Source organism: Gopherus evgoodei, chromosome 16, assembly GCF_007399415.2.
Source record: "Gopherus evgoodei ecotype Sinaloan lineage chromosome 16, rGopEvg1_v1.p, whole genome shotgun sequence".
Taxonomy (NCBI): domain Eukaryota; kingdom Metazoa; phylum Chordata; order Testudines; family Testudinidae; genus Gopherus; species Gopherus evgoodei.
This window is the reverse complement of record NC_044337.1, coordinates 16711926-16738701: the sequence shown is the minus strand read 5'-3', so window position 1 is coordinate 16738701 and position 26776 is coordinate 16711926. Positions and strand designations below refer to the sequence as shown.

Here is a 26776-nt window from a genome sequence, read left to right as displayed (position 1 = left end):
GGAAAACACTTGAAAACAAACTGCTGATGAGAATTTGAAACGGGTGTTAATAGTCTCCTGTTAAGTATCTTCCATAGGAAGTCTTGCTATTGATCCCAGTTGGAATTGTCAGTCAGAGCCTAACAATCAGACTAGGTGAAGGAATAGCCTTTACATTTGAAACAGTTGACTATTGAAGGATTCTGATCATAACACTGCTTGTTTATAAATGGACTGTGAAATTTCACTTTGACTGTCCAGCCATGACTGCTGAAAACTGAATTAAAGTCCCATTGCTAAGGGGAAGTACAAAATGTCTATGCTCTAGCCATCCTAGTAACATAGGTTATTGGAACATTGTTGGATAGTTTGTTGCGAAAGATATACCTCTTGTAAATACAACTAAGTTGCCAACTTTGAACTTGCAACTATTTTCCTCTCACTCGCCACACTTCTGATTTTGCTTCTGTTGGGATTAGTGGGCAGCTATCACTTTGTATAATCCTGTCTTTGTTCCTACACATTCATGTGTATTTTTCCTCACTGACCATCCTGAGAATGACAGGCAAAAACTTAAGTAAACTAAAGAAGTAATGAGACTCACTGGAAAAAGAAATGCTATTTCTAAGTCAATTAATTGGAAAACTGAAATATAACATAAGTTAACCTACATCATTTCTACTGTATAAATTGCTCTATAAGTGCTAAGAAATAACCTTTCACCTCCCCATACAAAATCAAGCCCATGTGCATAATAACTTTTCAAAAGCACCTCTTTGGAAGGTGTTTAAGTATAACTTCTCGGCTGCCACTCTACCCAGTTAAACCAAAAACCTTTTTCTTCAGGCGGATCAAGTGATATCCCTCCACCCCCTTTCCCCTCCTTCGAGGAGTCTATGCTTATTGCTTGTATAGGGATTGACTCAGTGGTCTAAATCTTTCTACATTTCTAACATTTGCGATTCTGTGCAAGGCCAGGCAGCTGTACTGTGACAGACCCTCAGTAGGGTATCTGTTGTGTCCATGGCTTCACCCAGGAACTGGATAAACCCAGCTCACATTTTAATGATTCTCATGCTCAGTACCTTTACTGGTAAATTGTGTTTTAAAGTGTCAGGCTTAATAATTATGTGATCTTATAAACATCTGAGACTGCTCTAGAGCCCTCAGCTAACTCGTAGCAATGTGTCCAAGTAATAGAAATGGCCCAAAAGTTTAGGTGTGTGAATGGAATTATTTTCTGTAATGAATCATCTTGAGAGGCACAAGTATGTTTATTAAAAATAAATAAATTCATCTTCCTTTTTTAAAGCAGTCCTGTCAACGTGAAACATATATTTAAATCAAGTCCTTGATTCTGTTACTAACACTATAGACAAAACTGAATTTTAATCTTTTATCTTCTACAGTTTTTGAATTTTAGTTTTGTATCTTGCTCAATTTGGACAGCAAAATGGAATGGTCATCTTCGCTTCTGTCTACAGTCCTCTTTGCTGTCCAATTATTTGGGTTCATGATTCTCTAGGGGAATGTTTAAATCCAAAAATCTGTGTTTGTTAAAATTTATAAACTAAAAACATTCTCTTCATAGCAAGTTTTGTAAATTCATATAATTAAGCAAAAATATGAATGTGGAGGTCAACATTTTGTTGATTCTCTTGTGCCTTTAACCTATCAAGAACCAGAAGTAACTATGCAACTTTTTTGGTTGTTACTCAAACTGGGGGCTGATGTTGTAATGCAGAAACGACAAAACTGCAGAGAAACATAACAGGCTTTTTCCACTGCTTTATAACAGTGTTAATGGTAGCATATGCTAACCTCTCTGTTCTTTTTTTCAATTCAGTGGTCATGAAAGGTGCCAGATTGACAGCACTGGAAACTGAAGTCCTACTTGTCCACAGAACAGGTACAGCATACCCAACAGCAGTTAAAAGCTTCCCCTGCACACTCTCTGTATTTCAATCCTGATTTTTGAGGGATGATTTCTGAGGGGGAGAATAGTTCAGGACTTGTAAAATTTATCCAGAACCTACTAGCCAGAGGTAAATACAAAGGGTAAGGTGTTCACCAGTGAGATTATTGGGGTGGGGAAGAGCCTAGTGAGAAGCCGAGGCCCTTCTACCACATCAGCTGCTGGTAAGTGTGCTGTTCCTGGACTCTGCTGGAAGGAGGGAAACTCCATTATTTGCATCAGGTTGTGGCTAATAAGCATCTTACCTGAAGCCCTTCCCTAGCTGCTAGAAAGGAAGAGTTTTCTGTCTTGTCTTCCTACTGCTGAGTTCCTGGCTGCTGTGAAAGCAGGGGTGTCACCACTATTTCTCAACCTTTGTTTTTTCATTCCTTCTTGAATAACGCCAGTGCCTGTCTCTGTTCATAGCTTTCCCAAGTAGCATTAGGAGTGTGAAACTGATTTAATTCTTGATTGCTGCTCACAGCATTCTGAATATTGGCACTGAAACAGTCCAGAGTTTTGTTATCTTCATAATGTTTATTGATAAAGCTATGAACAGCAGTAGACACCGAAGCCATCCCAGCAGGTTTGGGGAAACGGCACTGCAGCTGGTTTTATTTGCAAACAGAGGAATTTAACTTTTTAAAAATGAAAGCCTGAAATCTGCAGAAATTGTTGTGCTAAGCCCTTCTCTTTCCACCCAGAGAGGTTCTCGGAATTCCTGTTGAAGCTCCAAGTGTCAATCCATTCGCCCCCCGCCCTTTCCAAACACCTTTCACAGTCCGCTGTTTTTTGCCTTACTTCTGGCAAAGGATGTAGAGAGCTTGTTAGTTTCTCCTTATGGAGTCAGAGGGGTTGCTGTTAAGTGATGCCAAACTAGAAAGGAGACTGGATCAGAAACTGAATTACATATTGCAGAACAGAACACGACTTGTTAAATAACATGCCTTTAGGCCAGGAAAATCTTCTTTTTTTAAACTTTAAAAAGTTTGTGCGGTGGTGAAGTAATGTATTGGAATCATTCAGTTTCCATGAATCTAGGACTTTTCAGATATAGAAGTTTAAGCCTGTGTGACTCTTTCTGGAGCTTGGAGACTTTGGTTTTGCTGGTTCCTGACCAATTTTTACTATGTCTGTATAGCAGCACCTACCATAATGGGGGTTGTAGGCTTTACTGTATTACTATACCATAAGATGGACTGTGTTCATGTTTTGAAATTGGCGTTAATATTTTTCTTTTCAGAAGAGCAGGCATAACACTGTATTGCTGTTCCCAATGCTGGGAGCAAAGAGTAAAGAAAGATGCAACAGCAGCAGTTTGGACTTCATCCTGTTGCTGTAGACCCATGCACTCTCTCATTACCTTTGTATTTGAGAATGAGAGAGGATTAAATGTTTAAGATACAGTCATTTTCCTGATGAAAGTTGGAGGATTTGGATCAAAATGAAGATGACTTTGGTCTCCTTGTTCCAGTACGTATAGGCTTGTGATACTTGCAGTGTAAGCCCCAGTTTTCAGACGCTTTCTTTTTTACAAAAGCAAATTCACTTAATTTTCAGAATCTGTTTTAATGCAATATGATGAGTGAAACTTTAAATGCACAAATCAGGAAATTCAAGGCTATGGTTCCCACAGTGACCACAATTCTGCTATCCTGTACTTAATATTACTGTATGCTGTTAAATTTTGTGTTTTAATACATGCAACATGGTCACATAGCAACTGTTGTCAGGAAATTCAGTTGTAGTTACTACATCTGCTGTTATTTGGCTTCACTGCACGTAGTAAGTCACATACTGAGCAGTGCAACTTAATACAGGCAGGCCAGGGAGGTTCTGGTTACTGTGTGAACCATAATTTAGGATTTTCTGATTTGTGCATTGAGTTTCACTCAGTATTTCATTAAAGCAGTTCTTTTAAATTAAGTTTGCCTACCCTTGCTGCAAGGTAATGGTATCTTTTTGTTTTTCATTGAACATACTTGAGTTAAGAATATCAGAATAAAAGATGATTAGAGGATCTCACTGTCAGTCAAGTTTATTTACTTGAAAGTGAGTTTTCTTTATAAAATGTTAGACTAATAAAAAATGCACATAGAAGGCTTTTATTGGGAGCTGTTTACCAAACTTTTTCAGATTGTATTTGTCATAGTTGATAACTCTGGATGCTACCCTGTTGAAAAGGGATTCTTTACAATTTGAGACCTTTGCTATTCCATCTATGTGCAGAAGATTTAAATAGTTGACACCTGTTATAACAGATACACGCTGCAGGTAGACTCTAAACAGTGGTTCCCCAACTGTGGTTCGTGACCCCCTGGGGGTTTGCAAAAGGTTACTGGGGGTTCTGGGGAAAAAAAATCCCTAGTGGCAGACAGAACTAGGGACCCTGGGCAGCACAAGGCCAGCAGCACGGAGCCTCTGGATTTCCAAGAGTTAGCGCATCAAAGCAAGCATATCTATCACACTGAGATGTAAACTTCAAGACTCCTTATAAGAAATGGAAAGAGGTGGATATTTTGTGCTGCTTTTAAAATTAAATAGGCAGCTAATATTGTGTTTTAAAATTATGAACATGAAGTTTAAGCTTTGTTGTAATGTGCGTTGTTTGCCTGGACTGCTCAAGACCTGAATGCTTGTGTAGGAGGAACTCTTGAGTTGGCTTCTTAAATACCTTCATGATGTTTCACATCTGATACTCCTTGATGAAACATAGGAGCCTTGTCTTATAACAGGCTTATTCAAAGTGATACAAGCTGCGAAAGTGAGATCTTGGAAGAGTGTTGCCATTTTCTTAATGTAATAAAAATACTGTAATAATAGTGTGTAATATGCATGTCATAAAAACAAATTTATATTTCCCAGATCACTGCTTTTATAATTTATACTCAGATAAAGGAGAAAATCCCTGGAAATGTTCATTTTTAGGAGGGGATTCATGAGACCTGACATTTTAGTGACGGGTTCAAAGGTTGTTAAAGATTGGGAACCACTGCTCTAGAGTCAAATTAAGCCTCATCCTGTTTTATGTTTTGTTCTTGTTTTTTTAAATGAGCAGACGCTTTGCCTCCTCTGATATTGTCGTCCTTAATGCGCTATATGGGGAGGGGATTAACCATCATTTATTTAGAGCTGCCCCTCTTATCGACACTAGCTAAAGCTCATGGAGTGTTTCAGCAAATTATCTTTGCATCTGCAAAGGCTGACCCTTTCTGATTTCTGAGTTAACCTTGTCTTTATCGGGCAACTAGCCCTTGTTCTAAAATAATAAAGCTAATCCATTTTAACAATTTAATAGCAACTCTTGGAAAAAAGTACAGTTTAAACAGTCTTATTTCTCTGCTCCAGATTAACCAGGTGATTTCCATGTTTGCTTTAGTTTATATTAATGAGATGGTATGTGATAGAACTGTGCTATACAAGGAATATAACTCTTACCTACTGGGATTTATTTTCTAGATCGTTCATATTGTAAAATCAGTACAGTAGTTACCTTTCTAATTTGAGTGTAAAGGTCGATTATAGAATAACTTCTAAAGTGAGATTTGTTAACACTGGTTCTCACTTGAATTAGAGAGTTGTGATGTTTGCATTCAAAATGTCAAGCTATCAGCACTGCAGTGTAAAGCTGACATCAAAACCAGACAATGATGGCAAGTGTCCAGTTTACTTGGCTACAGCCAAGATAACTAGTTTCAACTATTCAGCCTAGATTTCAATATTTGCAGAACAGAGATTATTGTGGTAAGCATAAAACCAGGCTGTCTGTGGTTACTTGATGATGAAGGCTTGTCTTTCTATCACAGAAAGAGATTTTAGTTGGTAATAGTTGCTTATTCAGCAAGAACTAACTGATCTGAGATTTGGTGATCAAGGAAAAATATGGTATAAAGCCATTTAAAACATTTACTAGAAGAACCAGAAAGGAGGTTGCCCAGAAGCTTGAATAATTGAAATGAAAACATCAGAGTATGGTCCTTCAAGGTAGAACAAGAGGGAAAACTTGTAACTTTAAAGTTTTACATACTGCTGCTGATTTAGCATGTTGCTTGATTCACAAGTGAGATTAAAGGGACCATCTACAGACTTCCTTTAAGAATACATTACTCTAGAAGGCAGAGGGTGGGTTGTTTATTTTTGTCGCCCACCTCCCCCCAAGTGTTATGAAGCACTACAGTTGCAAGTAGGATGTAGAGTATGGTCTTGTATATTTAGCATGGTGTGCTTCTGTATGAAAGATTCAGAATGTAATACAGCATTTTTCTAACTCACAAGCTTGCCCTCGATATTAAACTGAAGTAGTTTCTCTTTCCTGCTTTGACTGAATCATCTCTCTTTCAGTCTTTGTTTAGAAAAACATCTCAATACATGTGAAAGGGCTAACTGGGGGTGTGAATCTGAACCCTGTATCCCACCCAGTTTTTTAATCCTGGGTATTGGAAGTCCTGAAAGTTGACACTGACTGATTCTACAGCTAAACAGTCTAACAGATAAACTATAGCATCCCATTCTGCTTGACCCATAATAGGCTGTGATCTTCTCCTTGCTGTTGGTTTGGCTCTTGACTTCAAGATAACAGAGCAAGGTACTTTCAGTTTTACTCACGTTAGAATTAAATGTTTCACCTTATGTTCTTAAGAACTTAGATTTAACTAGTTCTCAAGTGACTGGTTTTGTTTTCTTGCGTTCACTTTTTCCTTCTTCATTATGCTAAATGCTTAGCCTGCTATTGTCCAGCTAAATATGTACGCTGACTTTGAGGGTTCCAAACACAGGATGACTCCCTTGCTTTAGGAAACTCCTAACACAGTCTGCCATTCTTAGTTTATTTATGAGACTGTGATTTCTGATAGTTGGGCAGTAAACCAGGATTCCAGCACTATTTAATGTGGACTCGGAGCAGGTGTATGTGTAAATCTGTGCTTTGATTTCTAATCCACTCATATTTGTGTTTGCTCATTTTACTTCCTGTTTGTGATGTACTGTTTACTGTACTTGTTCTCTTTAAAAAGTTAAGTGGGAAGGCTGTAGACTACAAAAGAATGTGACTTGCCATATTTTTCAGAATTTTACCTATATAGGTGATAAAATTATCCTCCCCGTAATTCATTTATCTTGTTTTGTGAAACCAAGCAAGTAGTCAGAAATGTCACTGTGCTGGTTTTCTGTTAGTCTAACATTTTGTATACCTTTTGGGTAAATAAAATCACCCTGTCCCATTGAGTAAGAATTGACATGTTTTAATATGGATGTAGAATAACTGTCTAAAGACAGTTTGCTGGCATTATCTAGGGAAGTTGGTATTGGTTTAGATTTCCTTTGGGTAAAATAAAGACTAGAACTGCATTAGTAAATTGTAGAATTTTGGCTACTAGTTATGAACTCAGCAGTGGCTTATGCATCCATGTATTCAAAATAGGAATCTGAAAGGTTAATGTAGTAGAACATTACTGTCATAAAAACTGATCTGAATGCAGTTCAGTTTTGCCTTCTGTATATTAATACAAATGTGCCACTCCATATTTAGACATCTATATGTGAACAAGATCTGTCAGTGAATTGACAGATACCACCATGTTTCTTGGGTCATATTCTAGCACAGTTACCTTCAGCTACACTTTATTACCTTTTCCCCCTCTCATTTTCCTTTCTCTAACCCTTCCTGCACCAACCTTTCCACTCAGAGTTGCTCTCATTCACTAAAGGGCTATGAGCAGCTGGAAGACTGAGGAAGGGCTGTAAGTAACTCTCTGGAATGAGGCTGGATTGCCGACGACCTGAAAATATGGGAGGAGGAAAAAGAATCTTGAGCATGTAGGTTACTTCCTCAGTGTAGCCTAGTATGTGTGAGCTGTTCTGAAGCCCAGCTGCATTAGGGGCCCCCTATGGGAGAAGGAGGATTGGTGCTTTCAGGGAGCTATTGCCACTTTGTTCTCAACTGCTTTCTCTTGTCATAACTGGCTGGGCAGATCTATGCTGAAGATTTATAGTGCTCTGATGAAAAAGGCGTAATCCAGGTGTCTCAGCCAACATATTCTTAACAAAACAGGGTCTAATGTTCAAAGTTGCATATAATTTACTGGTTTTATTGAGTGTGAAGGGAAGGCTGTAAACTTTCTCCCATGCATATGCATCCCTCATAGGTAAAATATCCCTGGTAGCCTCTTCCATTTAACATTATAGCAGAGTAAGAGCTCTGCTATAGTTAAGATTAAGACCAACTTTTTCTGTTTAAAGCTCAATTCTAAGTGCTCTGAAATCTACATGGTTATATGGATTGACTTGAAAGTTGGAATGCCTCTTGAGGGCTTGGGTTATTTTAGTGATCTAAATTTGGGGGCATTTGACCAAAATGTTCTAAAAATACAGCACCTAGGTTGAAGTTGACAACCTCTTTGCTCACTGATAGAGCTCATACTAGGGCTCAACTTGTTGCACCATGATCTCCAGAGTTATCCCAATAGAGTGCATGGCATCCATCAGCTGTTTGGGGAACATCAAATTAAAATATTTTTTCAAAGAGTTTGCTTCTCCAGTTATCAGACACACAAATAGGCATGCAAGAGTCTCTCTATGTACATGCTTACTGTAATCTATCTGGAAAACTAACCCATATCACAGGGGCTGGGTGGCTCTGAGGATGTTTTACATTCATTGAGTCTGAGCACCACCCAAAGCACTATGAGGTCAAATCCAAGCCAGGGCAGAAATCTGAAGTAAGAAAAGTGGGTATGCTGCTCCAGTCTGCCTCTCTTGGGCGGTAGGCTATTTTGGAGAAATGTAATCTGAATACAGCAGAATATTCAGAAAGTGCTGAAACTATATTTAAAAAAATGATGCAAGCAAATGCTTCCTGGGAGGGGAGCGTGATTGGGGTGGAAGAGTAGGTGAAGTGGGAGTGGGGAGAGAGGAGAGTGGGAAGGGGGACAAGGAGTGAGTGCCCAGAGAGCTGGAAGAGAATAGTGACAGGGGCACATCAGCCCCACATTCCCCTGCTCTGTGTTACTCCTGAGGGCATTCTGGGCCTAAAAATTCTGCAACTTTTATTTGTCAAATGTGGAGGCTCCAGCATGGCATTGGGGAGCACAGGCCACTGTGCAGCCCTTCTCTCTCTCTTCTCCCCCCCCCCCCGGATCTGGGCTCAACAGCGAGGCTGCAACCAATTCTGGCACAGTGCAAGGACAGGGCCTGTCCCAGAAACACCCCTCTCTGAGCTGGGACAGGCAGGCTGGCTCAGCAAGGCAGTATCCAAATGTGGAGGAGCTTAGAGTGGGGGGATCCAGGTGTAGGTTGAGAAAGTTCAGTGTGAGGGGGATCTAGATGTACAGGCGCTTGTTGGGGGGATTCTGGGTGCAGTGGTAATGGGACTCAAGGGGGTTCAGTTGAAGGTGGTTGGGGCTCAGTGGGTGGGGGGACCTGGGTGTGGGGAGGATAGAGCCCAGCAGGGGGCTCAGCAAGGGGTCCAGATGCTGGGGGAGTGGGACTCAGTGGGGTGGGGATCCAGGTGCAGTGGAGGGTCAGTAGGGTGGGGATCCTGGTGTGGGTGGCTCATCAGGGTAGTTCAGGGGGAGTGGTGCTCATCATTGGGGGGTAAGTGTCTGAATGCAGGAGGGTTGAGTAGATGGGGGAGCAGCTCCTTGTACAGTGATCCTTCCCCTTGCAGCTGAGGAGAGATGGGTGCTGGGAGGGGGAGGGGAGTAGAGTTTGCAGAGCTTCCTACATGTGGGGGCGAAAGCTGAGAGTGGGTCTGAGACAGCCCCGGATGTTGTGCTGGGAAAGAGGAAGTCCTGTCCTCTCCTGCCCAGTTGGGACTAGCAACCGAGCCTGAAACTGTATAGGAGCCACCAGCTGGGTCTTTCCCAGTCCTGCCCCATGTTCCACAGTGATTTACCTCTCTGCCAGCTGCCCTGGGCACCTGAAACGTATTGCTGGGGAGGGTCGCGTGACTGCTCATGTGGCTTCCCCATCAAAGTCATTTTTCTGGGGGTAAGCAAAGAAAGCTGTGGGGAACATACGTTCTGCATGTGCACAGTGGTGCAGAATTCGTCCTGGAGAGAGAGAGTGTGCATGCGTGCGTGCGCTGTCCTCTGGTCCACAGCCCATCTACATGGGGAATGTCTGAGCCCCTGCTTCCTGCTCCTTGTCTGTGCCATGCTTGGGGGGTGGGGCTGCCCATCTATGGCAGTCTGTTCCCTGTCATGTGAACCAAACAAATTAACTATAAAAGGTGGATAGTAAACAGAACAAAGGAGATTACTAAGCAAATAAAACAAAACATGCAAACTAAGCTTGATTTACTAAAGAAATGGGTTACAAAATGTAATTTCTCGCCCTGAATGTTGAATTAGGCAGGATGCAGAGTTTCTGTAGGTCAGAGTTCCAGATATTTCTTCTTATAGCCTGGATCCCCATATCAGTCTGGACTCACTCCTACCTTTCCCTTCAGGTTAGTTCCTTTGTCCTTTCAGGGTCTTTCAGCAGTCCTTCTTGGGTAGGCAGTGGAGGAGAGTCCAGTTTGCCTTCCTACCCACCCTTAAGTAAGGTTTACATAAAGCGTGAATCTTTTGTTTCTCAAACTTAAACAAACACACACACGCACCCCACCCCCTTTTAGTGGAAAGTTACAAGAAGTCCAAGATAATGTTTAGTCTTTAGTATTAGGAGACAAGACCATCTGACCTAGTACTGTCACAGCTAAGTCCCAGGATGCCTCCCAGGAAGGAGAAGAGATTAGTATCATCACAGTCTTGTTGTTTCTTTCTAATGGCCCATCAGATTTGATAGCCTGTTGTCTGGTGGGTGTGTTCCAAATACACACCCAGTAATTGTTACATAGGCCACATTCCTAGCTTTAGTTACAGAAATGATACATGCATACAAATTGGATAATCATATTCAGTAAATCACAACCTTTCCAGTGATATCTTACATGAGCCATCTTGCATTAAAAATATCTGTTATGTCATATCCATATCATAAGCATATTTTAATAAAGAATATGGAGTGTAATGTCACACTGAGAATGAACTGTGAACAGCTTAGAAAAATCTATCTGTCAAGCATTTTAATAGGAGAAATGCTATCTGAGTACAGCAGAATATTCAGAAGGTGTGAAAATATTTTTTGAATAGAAAATAAATTACAGGTGTGAATGCTTACTGAAAGGGGAGGGGTAAAAGCGTAGGTGGTGGTAGGGGAGAGGATTTAGGCCTGAAGTGAGGGATGGGGGTATTATGGGGAGAATAAATGGAAATGAGAGGTTGGGGAGAGAAGCGGGGTTGGAGAGGGCTCAGGTTAAGGGGGAAGAAGTAAGGATTAGGAATAGGTTGGAGAATGAGTAGCAGCAGAGGAATTGGGAGAAGGGGGTAAGCCCTGAATTTTCCTCTCCAGTATGTGTACTCTAGAATGTAGGTGACCTCTACCGCCCTTCATGGGTCTGAGCCCCTCACCCTGCCCCTCCATATGAGGTGGGGGGACTGAAAGTAATACATGTTTAAACATCTGAAAACAGCAGAAAATAAATAGTTAAGATACACATCACCCATGTGGGCTCAGAGAGAGCGGATCAGAATGTGTGAGGGAGGGGCTAGGTTTGGAGGAAGGGCAGATTAGGTGTTATCTGGGGCCTGGGAGGGGAAGACTGGCTGAAGCAGAAGGCCCAGCTGGAAGTGAGTAATGGGAGTGAGGGGCCTAGCTCTGTGCAGCTTGTCTACATATCCAAGGTAGTTTGCCACCCTTCAGTAAGCTGTTGTCTGTGATACGTGTATGCAGCAGGAGAGAGCAAGGAGTGATTTTTCTTACGTATTAATGGCTTCTGCAGTGTCAACTAAGGGCTTAATGGGATGGGAAAGGAAGGGGGAGCTGGAAATGTTGTCAAGAGGCTACATGTTGCGGGGAGCGGTGGTCCAGGGTGTAGAGAAGGAAAGAGAGAGAAATCAGTCTTCTTTCAGTCCTGAAAGTTACTGTAACAACCAGGTAATAAAACTGTCAAGGTTTTGGGACATAGACCATGGATGAGATTTCTCTCACCAGCCCTGTTAGCAACTACACACTGAGTATATTTCAAAGCATGATCATTATCTCAATTCCACTATCACAAAATATACAGGATGAGAGAGGAGCACTGAGAAATCATAGCGACTATGCAGCTTCATGGAAAGATCACTTGACTAGGATTATTCCTAGCTCTGCTATTGGCCTGCTGGGTGACATTGGGCAAGTCATTTCACCCCTCTTTGCCTCAGTTTCCCATCTGTAAAATGAGGATAATGATGTAAAGTTGAGATTTTCTGGTGAAATGCAGTATATAAAAGCTAGGGATATGTCTATACTTAAACCGCTACATTGGTGCAGCTGCGCTGCTGTAACACTTCAGTGTTGACACTACCTATGCTGATGGGCAGGGTCTTCCATTGGTATAGTTAGTCCTCCTCCACAAGTGGTGGTAGCTAAGTCAACAGAAGATAGCACTAGGTTGACAGTAGAATTCTATAGCCAGGGTTAGATTGGCATAGCTACATCTCTCAGTGGTTTGGATTTTTCAAACCTATGAGGGACGTACCTATGGTGATGTAAGTTCTCAGTGTACACCTGCCAAGGGTCTTTTGATTGTTGCATAGTTACAGCAGCATATCATCTGCAAACCGTGTGAGAACTATAACTGTATAAAAAACCACTATTGCCTACCAACAAAGGTTTCTCTTTTTCTATTTACAATCTTGGAAACTAAATAGCAAAACATGTCATTAATGCAAAGTTAATGTTGCCTGGGGATAGCTTGTGCCCTTGGAGAAAATTAAATTCAGCAGAACTCAGACTTGTGAAAACCAGGAAATATAGAGTCATGGTAAATGCCAATGCAACTTTAACTTTGCTGTCTTTCAGCGATGCACAGTATGATGCACACATTCTCATTCAGTCCACCTTACAGTGAAAAGGTAATGTGCCCTTGTCCTGTGCTCAGACACTGAGCCTCTTCTCCCAACACGATATCATACTTAAAAAATGTAACAATTATTTCATACCCTTTTATAACTCTTGCACAGTTGAACACAGGATACCACCTAAACGTATCCTTTCCTGTACCCATCATTAAATCCACAGACTGCTCTTATATCCCACTTCACTACTGGCAGTACCTATGGCAAAGAGACCCCAGTGCCCTGCCACTGATACAACCTACACAATTCTGTATTTGAAATAATGTAGACTGGAGCTTCATAGTACAGATGCACCTGTTTCCTTTGATAATGTACATAAGGGGCTCAGGCCCAGATCTCCTCAATCACAGCTCTCCCAAACTGCTCCAATATATTCCTCCACCGTAACTCTGTATTTCCTGGTTTTTAGAAGTTTGAGTTCTGCTGAACTCGATGTTCTGGGAGGGTACAAGCTATCACTTGGCAGCCTTAACTCTGCACTAACAAACTTTTTTGGCGCTTAACTGTCAAAAAGGGTAATATTGCAGCTACCAGTAGAGCAGTGATGAGGTCTTTGAGATGAGAGAGAATGAGGGAGATATATTCTGTTATCTGTACTCTGCTCTGTCTTTCCAGGCTGGTAGGGGCATCAATGAGGAACCTGAAGAAGTTTTAACTTGCACATTCACATAACACGTGTATAAGCCTATAGTAGTAAACAGAATGGCCCAGCAAGCAAATATTGGTGAGCTCTTCTCTATGTTGGATTCTTCAGTTCTGCTTGTCCAGGAGGATATAACAGCTGTCTTCAAAGATAACCTCAGCTCTGGTATGTGCCTCTTAGATGTTAAACTGGAGGGTTGGAGGAAGCTTTGTATAGAAATAAGCAAAAAGTTGAAGTTCCTTATCAAAGTTCCTGCAAATGCTCCTGACTTTGAAGAAACCCTCTATGTCAGAGGCAGTGATTGCTTCAAGGATTAATGCTCCTTTTGTTCCTCTTGCTAAAAGAGACACTTCTTGGAAGATCTGATAAACTGTAACTCCTGGTTCCTTGGGACTGCCTTCTTGACCCTTTTATAAGGTTACTAGGGTTTCATGGTGTACTAAAGTAAACATGCACACCCCCGTTGTGAATAGATATCACGCTCCTTTCCTACCAAGTATTTCCAGAAAGTGAAGGTATTTCATCCACTTTACTCATTTCAAACAATGACTTCATCTTGTGAAATGCCATTCTTCATTTTGCTATACGAATGCTTTCTGCTATCACTAAGAGCATTCCTAAGGCTATTAGTGGACTCATTTCAATGTGGAACAGCATCTTTACTCCCCTTGCCCCTAAACTTGCTTCATGTGGAGAACAGAAGAGGGAATCCAACTGATTGCCAGACTCCACCCAGCAGCGTGGAACACTGACTGTAGACTCTCTAGGAAAGTTTTAGTCAGTGTCACACGTCTAATCATTTAGTTTGGGACACTTTAGGAAATCCTGTTGTCAGTTTTTAGGAAGGTCTGTTTCCTCTTTCTCACCAGGCTGGACAGTCAGAAAGACACTTGGGGATGGGAGAATGTAATTGGGAGGTCTCCTTTTTAAAACCTGGGTAACTTCCTAGAGGCACTTGTAAGAATGTTGTTCAATTCTGCAGTTATGTTTATCTTTTACAGTAGAAAATTTTTGTTCGTTATAACCTGTCCTATTCCTTTTTGTTGCTGACAACAAACTGATAGATCGTGGACCGATGCTTGTGAATATGCTAGTAGATTACTACTTGGAAAACAATTCTCAGCAGGCATTGCAGATCCTGTCCACACTGCAAGAACCTCATGACAAGGTAAAATAACTTAGTTTTTGGAGAAGATGGAGCATGGCAGATGTTACTCTAGTATTAGAGAAGCTTCTAAATAGAAGGCCAGTTAAAATCCTTCTTTTCCCTCGATGTAGAATCAATTGCTGTGTTTATCTGTGTAGTAAGAGTAGGTTAGTTTAAAAAAAAAAAATCTCAAACACAAAACTTCATTTTGTTTCATGGATTACTTAAACTGGGTTCATGACTACAATCAGCTTTACACCTTGATCGCAAGAGATGAAATTACAAAGCTCATGGAAGATCTTTCATACAAATATTTAGTATCTTTTACTTGTAATATAATTGCTTTACGGCTCGCAGCAGCAGCTGCTTATTACTGTTACTAGATTTGTTACCCATTGAAGGGAGGAGGAAGCGCAGCTGCACAAGAATATACATGGATTTTGCAGGCATGTGGGAATTTTTTTAATGAACACTTGGCAAAACTAACAGCTGCTTTTTCTGCAGTGGCTGAATACTTTGGAGCAGAATGTGTTTCCAAGCACAATGACAAATTCTGTTTTGAAAAACATTTTGTTGTCAGTATCACCACACAGAGACTTAATCTATATCCCAGTGTTGTGCTCACAGGGTTGTATTCAATCTGGCTCCACAGACACACTTGTAAAACACATTTAATTCCTATAACTGAGAGGAGCAACTTGTCAAACATACAGATTGGTGTCCTTTCCTGTTCATCAGGTACCTGTAAATATTCTGTAACATTTCATTTCATTTTCTATTCCTCTGCCCGCTCCCCCAATTTTGGTTTCAGCACCTACTGGACAAAATTAATGAATATATGGGCAAAGCTGCTACCCGTTTACATACTCTCTCACTGTTGGGTCATGTGATAAGACGACAGCCATCTTGGAAACATAAACTTTCTCAAGCACCTCTCCTGCTTTCTTTACTGAAGTGTCTTAAGGTAAGAACTATGTCAACACTGAGCATTTATTATATGTGTTATAAGGGGCACTTGCTGTAATATCTGGGTGCTACTTGCATAAATTGGTTAGGGGAAAGGAAAATTTTGACAAAATAGTGAGAACGTACTCCATTTCCATTGACGCACACTGGTGGAGGAAGCTTACACTGTCAGTTCCCACATAGTAGATGTTCTGTGGATCCCTGACAACCCTAGGTCAGAATGTTTGTTTCTTGTTTTATAAGCACTGAATTTCCCTAAATTGTACAACTTTGTATCCTTTGCTTTATGAAAACATGTGAAAAGTTAAGATACTAAAGTTAATATAGGGAGAAAACAGTGTTTTGTGATAGCAGAAAGACTGCAAGTCAAGACTCCTGGTTTCTTTTCCTTCCTGTGCCACTAACTTGCTGAGAGAATGAGAGCAAGTCACTTGACTGTCCTATACTTTTGTTTCCCATCTGATAAATAGGTAGTAATTATATACCCTGTGTGTATCTCACATGAGTGTTATGAGACTAGATTGAAGTTTGCAAAGATACATGAATACAAGGTACAGAAATTTGCATAATTATTTATAATAGTAGATTAGCATTAGTAGAGTCACTATTCATAAAGCTTTTTTTCTTTTCTTTCATATTGGAGGCATCAGGCAGACAGAATTTACAGTTTGGGACCTCTTCAGTTACCTTAGATTTCCAATGCAACAGTACCTTCAGCTAACATCAGTGTTTTGTTTCAGCAGTGCTCAGTTTTTTTATGTGTATGTCAGCAATCTGACAAACTGATTGTAGCTAACCTTAAGTTTTAATACTGAAGCTCTGAACTTAAGATATAGATTATTATGCTCTGGTCCAAATTGTTTCATTTTTATCATGTATTTGGCCTTGTTACTATAATAGGTATACTATTTAACTTGTGTGGCTGCACAGAAAGAGGCTTGTATGCATTTAAGAGATGTTAACTTGAGGATAGCTGGGGCCTAGTTTTAGTCGTCTGCCAGCTATGTGAGGTACCCATATCAAATTTCAAATCTCTTGGGCTCTGCGGGCAGAGCATGTCTAGCTCTAGACAGGCAGAGGTAGGTAATCCGGTAGTAGTTCTCTCCATTCAGATAAGGAACAGGTATAAAGACTGCCTTTGAAGGAAGTCAACAAATTCTTAGGCAGCAGGTCAGTGGTTGGAAGACAGGATAGTAGCTGGAATCCCTGACTTTATCTTGGGGATCTGCAAGATTAAAGGGGCAGGTGTGATAGTGAACCAAAGTTTGATAGGTTTAGATGAGGCACCCTTAAAGTAAGGAGCCTTATCTGAGTGTAAATATGCGATGTCCTTTGTGTAGTAGTGCTGCGTCAGGAAAAAATGAAGATTCTCCATTTGAATTCTGACTAATATGACTTTTCTTCATTGCAGACTGACACAGATGTAGTAGTACTCACCACTGGTGTTCTAGTGTTAATAACCATGCTGCCAATGATTCCACAGTCTGGCAAAATGTACCTTCATGATTTCTTTGGTATATTTGGCCGTCTCTCATCCTGGTGCTTGAAGAATCCAGGTGAGAGATCTGACTTTGTTGCAAGTATGATTCAGTAGCACCATTTCTCTGACTGCTGGCGAGCACTCTATCTTGGGAGACTAGTGGTGGGCTGCAGTTCTGACTCCTGGGGTTAGTTAAATGAGGAAAATTAGATACTAAATGCAAAAGCTGTTCCTTTTCTTTGACAGTTAATGTCTGGATTTTGCTCTTGCACCATGGCGCTTATTGGTGCAACACTCTGAAATGAGGGATTCTGTGATGCTTTAAGATCAGTAATGCTGCTGCTGCCACTAGATGGCAGGAATGCAACTCTTAGAGCTCCAAGGATATGGATGGACAGTTAGGTCTACTAGATGGAAAGGTGAGAGAGAAAACAACTAGCTCGAACCAGGTGCCAGTTTGGAGGTTCTGAGTTATGAGTGTTAGCTATGGAGGTAGGAATTTCTGACAATGCTTCTGACCCAGTAATTTCTAAAGTACTGGTCATATTAGACTTTTCATTTTAACATTGATTGGTCTTAGTCCATTCTGACAATCCATAAGCCATTTTGGGGCACAACTCTAGAAGTTGTGTGTCTTCTGTCTGTGTGACCCTGTGAAGAAACGCCATAGTTGAGTATATAGAGGTGTGATTTGAAAGGCCGTTTTGGCATTGACTAATGTCATAGCTGCTCCTACAGGCCAGAAAGACAAGCCAGTAGTTACACAATTCAAACTTGTGATTCTCTCCTATCCCCCCCCCTCCCCCCGTGGTTATCAGATTTTTATTTGACTTTGAGCTGAAAGGGATGTCCTTTATTGATTTGCTTAGTGTTTAATCAGTCATGCAAACTACAATTGTTGAAAAATTAACTCTTCTGCAAAGGAGCCAATCTGAATAGTAAGGATTTGTTTTAAGGACTATTTATGATATGTATTGCTGTAGCTGTAGGCTCCCTAGTTGTGGACCTTAGATTCTGTACAAACACAGGATAACAGTGTGAATGAATACTCCATTCCTGGTTTACTGTTTAGTTCAGAGCTGATAGACACTTGTGACGTACAAGTGCGGCCTCTCCTTTCATACAGCTGATGGTCTTAAGCATTGCTAAGCTTTGGTATTGCCCAACTGTCATTTGTCTTGAATCATAACAGGCATTCTTAAAGCACTCTCTCTCAACTTCTGACACTCAAAATTCATCAGCAGAATTACTCTTCTTTCTCTCCTCCAATTCAATCTTGTAAAAAGGCTCCAACTATTTCCCCCAGGTCATGTGGCAGAGATCTATCTCGTCCATCTCCATGCCAGTGTTTATGCTCTCTTTCACCGCCTTTATGGAATGTATCCTTGCAACTTTGTCTCCTTTCTGCGCTCTCACTACAGTATGAAGGAAAACTTGGAGACTTTTGAAGAGGTGGTCAAGGTAAAATATAGCTTATGCTCATATCCACTAAGAAAAATGTGTAGTTTATAGCTGCAAGATTGTAGTTATCTGCCAAACAGGGCTGCTGCATTGATATAATTGGATTGAGTACTGTGCAGTGAAACAGGATCATGACAGATTACTGGCAGAAGCAAGAACAGCTTTCTAAATACAAGCAAGTCTGAACAATTAATCTAGCTGTCTCGCTTGTGTAACTGTCCTCTAAACTTTTAGCCCTTGCCTATTGGAGCTACTTGTTGGTGCTCCATTTTTTGGAGTTTAATATGGTACAAAGCTTTTCTAGATGCACTAGATACATATTTATCTGTTTTGCCCCCACTTTTCCAGCCAATGATGGAACATGTACGAATTCATCCAGAATTAGTGACTGGATCCAAGGACCATGAACTGGACCCACGAAGGTATATACATTCACTCTTCTATTAGGAAAAGCTGTGAATGAGCAGTCTTTAGATGGTCTTTTTCAGGAAGCTCACAACAGAAAGTTGTGCCTGTCAACAGAAAAATCCTATGCCAGTGATACTCTGCAATCAGTACTCTAAGGTACCCCAGATAAAATGTACGGTTTCTGCATCCTAGGTTACAATTCGGGGTGGGGACACACAAATTGTTGGAACAGGTCATTTACCAGAGGTTTGTTTGGGGGCTGAACTTCATTTTGTATCTGGTGGGTGGATAATTACAATACCCGAGGAAGATATTTTAGTTATGGTAGAAACCAGTTAGTACTACTTTGATGTAACAATGCTATCTACAACTAATTTGCTCTTTTTCTTTAACAAAATAAAGAGGAATCTGCAGTCTCATTATGAGCATTTTGATTTGACATCAGTTACTCATGTCTATTTTACTGGGTCAAGTTTTAAGATTGTGGTTTTTTACCATTGGCTCATTGAAAGTGCTTGATAGGATTTAAGTATTTAAAATGGCTTCAGTGTATCTGATTTGGTGCCTGGAAAATTTGATTCGGTTAACAGATCAATTCTTTTAACAGGTGTGTTTTTATGTGGCCTCAGCTGTACTAGCTTTTTTAGAAATAGGCCCATTTGCCTGCAGCAGCACCACTTGCTGCTTTTCTCTTGTCTCCACAGACCCAGCAACTGAAGAGGAGAAATTGACTCTTGTTCCTGCATAATAGTGCTCTTCCCCTGCTTTGAGAGCCACTAGGAAAATACTACTAAATAGGAACCCATTGACTATCTCAGTGATCAAGTTTGCAGGCTTCTCCTAGTTGCATTTGGGTGGGGGGGCAGCACCTCTAAAGAGTTAGATTGGCACAGAATTGTCAGTTAAAACCCTTTGGGTTAGTATTTTGCATAAACTGTCTTGCTTCAAATTTTGTCTTATGGCCAAAAGCAAAGCAGCTTCTAAATGGATAGTTTCCCATTTTTTCTTAGTATACTTGAACATGCAATGAACTTACATCCTCTGAGGTCCTGGCCTGTTCTAATTTGACTGCTGAATTTAGTTACTCAGTTATACAGAGAAGAGGTGTACAGAGTGAAAGAAAGAAATTAGAATATTTATGCCCAAAACTTAAAACAGGTGAAACTCCTTAATTGGCATACCAGATAGCAGCTTGCAAAATAGTTTCAGATTCTGCACTGCTGGTTTGTCTAAATTTGGACTCCCAACGTCTGAGGGTAGCTGATCTGATCTCTCCATGTGTTGAAGCTCAGGACCATTCAAGACTTCATATGCTGTTCCTCCTTTCCAGAGTGCTCCACAGAAGACCCTACTGGGTTCAAATAGATCTGTTTCAAAGCTGTTATGTTGCCAAACTGGAGTCACCTCTTATGAGTCATCTATTTCCTTGTAAACTGTCTAAAACACTGCAGGGCACACAATTGTATGGTGCCTCAGTTGCATTTCAGCTGGGATCATGCAAAGCTGGCAGGAACACAAATGAGCCATCTGACAAACTAGTTCCTAATATGTCCAGGAACCTTGATTTATAATCCTAATGAGCTTATTTAAGACTAACTTACTCTCTTGGCTCCAAAAACTGTCTACAGGTGGAAAAGACTAGAAACTCATGATGTTGTGATAGAATGTGCCAAAATCTCCCTGGACCCAAAAGAAGCCTCATATGAAGACAGCTATTACTCTGTGTCTCAGCCAGTCAGCTTATGCTTGCAGCCTCGTCAAATTGACCCCAATGCCATTCCTTATATTGAGACACACATCAACTATGGTAAGAGCTAATTGGGACTTTTAATATCCATTGGAAGCAGACCAGCTATGTTATTAAAAAATCACAGTTCTTACTAATGTACCCTTCTTGGAGTCCTGTTCTGTAAGGCTACTTTTGCAAAAAGAAAAGTTGTTTTGTTCCTTATTCTGTACACGCATATGAAGTCCTGTTATTACTATTCTCTAGCAAAGTCACAAAGCTGTGACTTTTTTGTTTTCCCTTGAAGGATGAGCTAAGAACATTCCTGTTGCCTTGTCTGTCATTTACTCATAATTGACAGTAGTGATTACCTGGTCAAGTGTTCAGCACTTTTTGAGAATTAGGCCTCTTTAAGGTTGCACGCTCACATACTGAGACACCCCAAATCATTAGCCACTTAAAATTATTGTTGTTATATATTTTGCATGGATGGAAGGGGATAAATCTGCTCTCCAATAGCCAGATTGTGTATAGGAACAGATGAGTGGATTTGTTTTTTAAATAAAAACTGGTAAATATCTGCAAGAAGGACCGTCAAGACCTAAATCGGATTTGATAAACTAACGTGAATGTTCCTTTTTTTTTAAACTCCAGGGACTTCCACTTCTACCCCTTATTCCACTCCTAGGCTAACCCTATCACAAATGCAAGGGCAACTACCTCAGATTCTGAGCCCACAATCTACGCGGCTGTCAACTGAGCCACAGCAGGTAATGTACAATGGGAGGGGGAGGGATAGCTCAGTGGTTTGAGCTTTGGCCTGCTAAACCCAGGGTTGTGAGTTCAGTCCTTGAGGGAGCCACTTAAGGATCTGGGGCAAAATCAGTACTTGGTCCTGCTAGTGAAGGCAGGGAGCTGGACTCCATGACCTTTCAAGGTCCCTTCCAGTTCTATTAGATAGGTATATCGCCATATATTATTATTATTAATGCACCTAACCATGGCACACCAGCATGTTATTACAAAGATGGTCACTCTTCTCCCCTTAAATTGACTTCTCCTTGGATTTGAGTATTTTAGAAATAGGAGCATTTGCTTTCAGTTGAGCAAGCATTGCAGCTTCCTAGTACAAATCCTGTACCTGGTATAGTACATGTAATCCTCATAGATACCTTTTTGTTTTTGACATTGAGCATGGGCCAGATGTGTGTGTTTCATATAGGTTTTTATTACATATGCCTAATTGATTTGCTTATATTGTGACACAGGTTGCCATCTGGAGCCCCTCTGCAGTTTGTGGTATGACCACTCCACCAACCTCTCCAGGAATTGTCTCGTCAGAGTCCTCACAAACTTCATCACAGCCTTATAGCAAATATTTTAGCACACCTGGTATGTACTGCATTTCAGAGTTAGCATTTTAATGGGTTTTTTAACTTGGTCTAGAAGTGATACTTTTTAAAAATATCTTTGTAGGTACTTAGGGTTGCGTACAGGCTCTTTAAAGGTGAATCTAAGTGTTTTTGGAACTTCTTTAAACTGCTTTTCCCCTAAAAATTCTCTGAAGTAGTTTGCTGTTTGTAAGTTTTGACGTCTTTAACTATATCGTTACTTCACACTTGAATGGAGCATACAGTTTTTTGAATGGGCGTCTTAAATGGGAACAGACAGTTCTGCATTTGAGTTCTCCAAATCGGTATTTAGACATCCAAGTACTAATTTAACACAGCTGAGTTCTAATATGAACACTGATACAGAGAACTGGGTACCCCAAGTTAAGTACTGAAGTCTGAAAACTCGATGTCCTATATGAAACTGAAAATTATGAGGTTTGAATGGCAGATCATTTGAAGTGTGTATTACTTGAACTTTATGAATGTGAAATTAACTCAAATTAAGAAGGATATGGAGTTTTAATGGTGATTAACCTTTTCTTTGCCTTTTGAGCAGGTGGAAAAGGAACCCCTCTAGGAACACCTGCCACCTCCCCTCCTCCACCCTGCATTTCAGATGACTTTGTGCATGTTTCACTCCCTTCAGCTGCTGCCACACCTCCCAAGAAGGTAAAGGCAAAATGTAACTGCCAGGCAAAGCTGGCTTCAGTCTCTGGTTTAACTTTTTGTGAGAACCTGTTTTTCGGTCGTGGTTGTCTGTGTGTAAATCAAAAGTATTTAATTATGAAAAGTACAGTTTGGACCTTAACACAAACTAACAAATTGCCTATAACTTCAGGCAATTTATATTTGGGTTAGCCAACTCTGAAGTCCTTTATTGATGTGCCACTTAAGCCATCTGTCTGGAAAAATTCCCTCTCACTGAACATGTGCTAGAGCAGGGGTCGGCAGCCTTTCAGAAGTGGTGTGCCAAGTCTTCATTTATTCACTCTAATTTAAGGTTTCGGGCGCCAGTCATACATTTTAACGTTTTTAGAAGGTCTCTTTCTATAAGTCTGTAATATATAACTACACTGTTGTTGTTGTTGTATGTAAAGTAAATAAGGTTTTTAAAATGTTTTAAAAGCTTCATTTAAAATTAAATTAAAATGCAGAGCCCCCCGTACCAGTGGCCAGGACCTGGGCAGTGTGAGTGCCGCTGAAAATCAGCTCGCGTGCCACCTTCAGCACACATGCCATCAGTTGCCTACGCCTTTACTAGAGGCTGCTTTGTGATAGATGTTTGTTGCAAAGAATTCTTATTTTCTTCCAGGAGGACAAACCGGATCCTGGGAGGCCTTCGCTGTCCCGACAGCAAAATGTCATAAACAGCGAGAAAGCGTTGGGTAAACTACATCCTCTTCTCCCACCTCTCAATAGTCTTACCCCAAAGCAGTGATCTCATTTGTGGATAAATGTTTCTAGTTACAGAATACTTCTCCCCTGCCCCTTCTCCATTTTTTCCCCATCCATTGCATAGTGGTTCTAGAATCTCACTCTAATGTTACGATTCAGCTTAATGTCATATGATAAAAACTTTTGATTTGTTTCCTGTTAACTACTCACCTCCAGAAATGCTTTGTGTGGACTGCCTTCTTAGCTGCCCCTCAACCCAACCCCAGTGTTCCACAATTAAAATATTTAATGTTTTTGGAACACAGCACTAAAGTGAAGGTTGCAAAAGATTAAAAAGGAGAAGTTCAAGTTTTGAGGATGATCTTTGGAAGCTCTCTTATGCTTAGATTCCTCAACTGCAAAAGGACTTGCAGTGTTATGCATCTGTAAGGCTGCCCAGGTGTGTTCCTTCACTGTGTCAGCTGTTCAGGATAGACTCAAATGCTTCTGGAAGCACAACTTGGTATTTTTTCATGCTCCTGCAGTGTTACTATATCACTGCATTTGAGAGAACTCTTTCTAGTCTACATGGATTAGTAAAATCTGTAGAGAATGAGAGAAAAGTATCTTATTGGAAATGGAATTTATACTTGCCATTTCCTCTATCCCCCACCCACACATCTCTGGAAGGGGTGGGAAAGGACTTGGATGGTACCACATTTAAGGTTCTAAAGAACTGCTGTAGAAATGTCTTCAGGGTGGAGAAGATACTGGAATTTAAAACTGGCTTTCCACAGTGGAGTTGTCTTGCAACACTGGTATCTGAACTTTTTGGTATTCGGCATTTGTGCTAGACTTTCCCAACTTGTGCCTGAGTTGCGAACCTATGGTTTCTATCCCTGCACTGCTTAGTATGTGCTTCTCTATCAGCCGTCTCAGACTTTTGATCTGTTATTCAGTCACATATGGTTTAGTTTGTACTGCCTTCATTCAGTTAAGCTTTTCTTGTACGTAAATACTGTTTGTTGGAGCAAGATCAGTGTTTTAAAGGGAGTTTAGAGATGGCCTGGAAATCTAGCAGTGCAAACATATTTGAGACTTAAGCTTTGTCCTTCCTTTTCATGGATAGGAGAACTGCAGACAACATACTTCTCTTCTGTGGAGGAGACTACCTCATCTCACTCTGCAGTAGCACTTCTTGTCATTTCAAAATCACATTGGCTGTCTCTGGAGAGACCAGTGACCTAACACTTCAGGACTCTTTGATTTGCGGGTGGAGCAGAAATGGGGTACGCTCCTGTTTTGGGGAGGATCTAGAGGGATGGAGAATGTTGTTTGAAGACTATTTCAGCAGAAGTGGAAGATATCGTATTGTTAAGTCTTATGATGACACATGGCATCTGTACAATTAATTTTTTTTTTTTTTCTTCAGAAGTGCCTGGCAGTAAAAGTTCTGTAAATTTAAGTGATCTTCCAGAATTTTTAGGTTGCCTGGCCTCTGATGAAGATAGTGTTGAGAAGGACAGAGAAGAAGGTAATGTCTCTTGGTATCCTTATGTAGGTTTTATATGCATTTAGACCTCGAGCTAGTATGGTACTGAGTTTGATGATTCAGACCTTTTTAATTTTATCAAGCCAGATATAAATGAGTGTTAGTGATTACTGCAGACAGAAGAAAATGTGTGGATTCAAGGAATCTATTGGGGATACCAGCTTCTTCCTGATAAAGTGTTCCAAAAGTGGCATAAATATAGTTAGTTAATTTCACCTTGCTTCTTATCAAGTCTTCCCACATAAATCAAGAGACTTCATGTTTGATGTACAGCAACTCTGCACAAATTTCAGATAAGAATGAAATATCCTTAATGTCTGAAAGAAATTGTTGCTGTCAGGGTATACTGAGCCACACTGCCCTGCTTAATTGTTGTAACCCTCCCTATTGGCTTTGTCTTCCTGGTCCATTTAAACATTATTCTATTTTTGAAACCTCCTCCTTTTATGCAGGACTCCTCTTAGTGATCCTTATCGTTTACATATGTATCAATGTAAAAATCAGATTATTTCAGAAGTAAATGTAATACATAAATCATAGTAAACCCTTCTGTATGTGACTAGTGTTTGGCTGTATTTCCTCTTCTTAATCTGGGAAGAATTTCTGACTTTGAAACAACCAGTAAGTCCCTAGTGGAGCCTTTTTTTTTTTTTTTTTTTTTGTTTTTTTTTTTTTTTTTTTGCATTGGTTTAGAAATTTTTTTTACCATTTACAGTCAAGAGTGAAATTTATTTATTTTAATATCAGGGATCAAACTTTCTTAATTTTAGGATATTACAATTTACATTTTGTGAGAATTAACTACTTCTGCGCACCTACCCCTGAAATACATGATGATTTCATAGTCCCTTTATTAAAATTTTCTGATCAAGATAATTTAGAAATAAAACTTTACTATGTTCCTTAATTAGCATGCCAGGCTAGATGGCACTACTCTAGATTTTCTTCTAGTGACTTTATTTGGGGCCTGAGCCGAAGTCTATTGAAGTCAGTGGAGTGACTCCATTGACTTCAATGGATTTTAGATCAGCACTTTATAGTATCTCTTTTCACTCGCTTTTAAGATTTTATTCGAAAAATTTATATAATTTTTAATATCTACAGGTTAACTTGCATTTTTTCCATTCCTGTTCTGTTAGTTTTCTGATATTCTGTAAAACAGCATAATATCTGTGTATTCTAGCTCCATAAACAGGGATAGCCATTATTTAAAAAAAAAAATTGTTGCAGTTCCCCTAACTATTCCTTTGAAAAATTATTCCATCCTAAAGTCTGTCCTCCTCATTTCTAATATTCACAACAGCCTTCTTTCCCCACAAGTAAAAATCCAAGTTCTTTATTAGGAAGTAGTTAGCAGAAAAGGAAAAGAACTTCCTTTCTGCCAAAATTTCTAAAAACAAACTTATAAGAGGATAAACAAATATTTTCTTTTTGTATAAAAACAGACTTGCTATGTGGAAAATTCACACTTATGCAGAGGACTACTGCAAGGTTTATGTACCACTTAAAACCCTATTTTGAGTGAGACAGTGGTCAGTTTCATAGTATTGTCTTAACACACATTGTGTTGATAGGGTGTCTTTCAATATTTTCTTCATAGTAGCGCTATAAGGGACGATGTAACAGTTTTTCCATGTTTAGTACAGTTCATCTCCCTTTTTCTTACAGATTTATGACTCTTTAATTCAGAGGCGTTTTTTTTTCCTGTGGATAAACTGAACAGTAAATTTACAAATTTATCACTCTTCTTTG

The 26776-nt window shown here is 40.1% G+C and overlaps 1 protein-coding gene across 7 annotated transcripts in view; it reads left to right on the top strand.

Moving 5' to 3' along the window:
* TSC1 (TSC complex subunit 1) overlaps positions 1–26776 on the top strand; it is a 51411-nt gene that overhangs the window by 6795 nt on the left and 17840 nt on the right. For 2 of the 7 annotated variants that reach the window (XM_030535079.1, XM_030535086.1), the window contains exons 2-15: positions 1826–1888; positions 6462–6518; positions 13489–13681; positions 14581–14684; positions 15475–15627; positions 17041–17185; positions 18416–18570; positions 18919–18992; positions 20607–20785; positions 21359–21474; positions 21973–22096; positions 22655–22767; positions 23411–23483; positions 24905–25006. In XM_030535079.1, coding sequence (XP_030390939.1) covers positions 13576–13681; positions 14581–14684; positions 15475–15627; positions 17041–17185; positions 18416–18570; positions 18919–18992; positions 20607–20785; positions 21359–21474; positions 21973–22096; positions 22655–22767; positions 23411–23483; positions 24905–25006 — 1444 coding nt within the window. In that variant the 5' untranslated portion in view covers positions 1826–1888; positions 6462–6518; positions 13489–13575. Of the gene's footprint in view, positions 1–1825; positions 1889–3176; positions 3407–6461; positions 6519–13488; positions 13682–14580; positions 14685–15474; positions 15628–17040; positions 17186–18415; positions 18571–18918; positions 18993–20606; positions 20786–21358; positions 21475–21972; positions 22097–22654; positions 22768–23410; positions 23484–24904; positions 25007–26776 lie in introns of those variants that run through there. The other 5 variants (XM_030535081.1, XM_030535082.1, XM_030535084.1 and 2 more) reach the window with 5 other exon arrangements.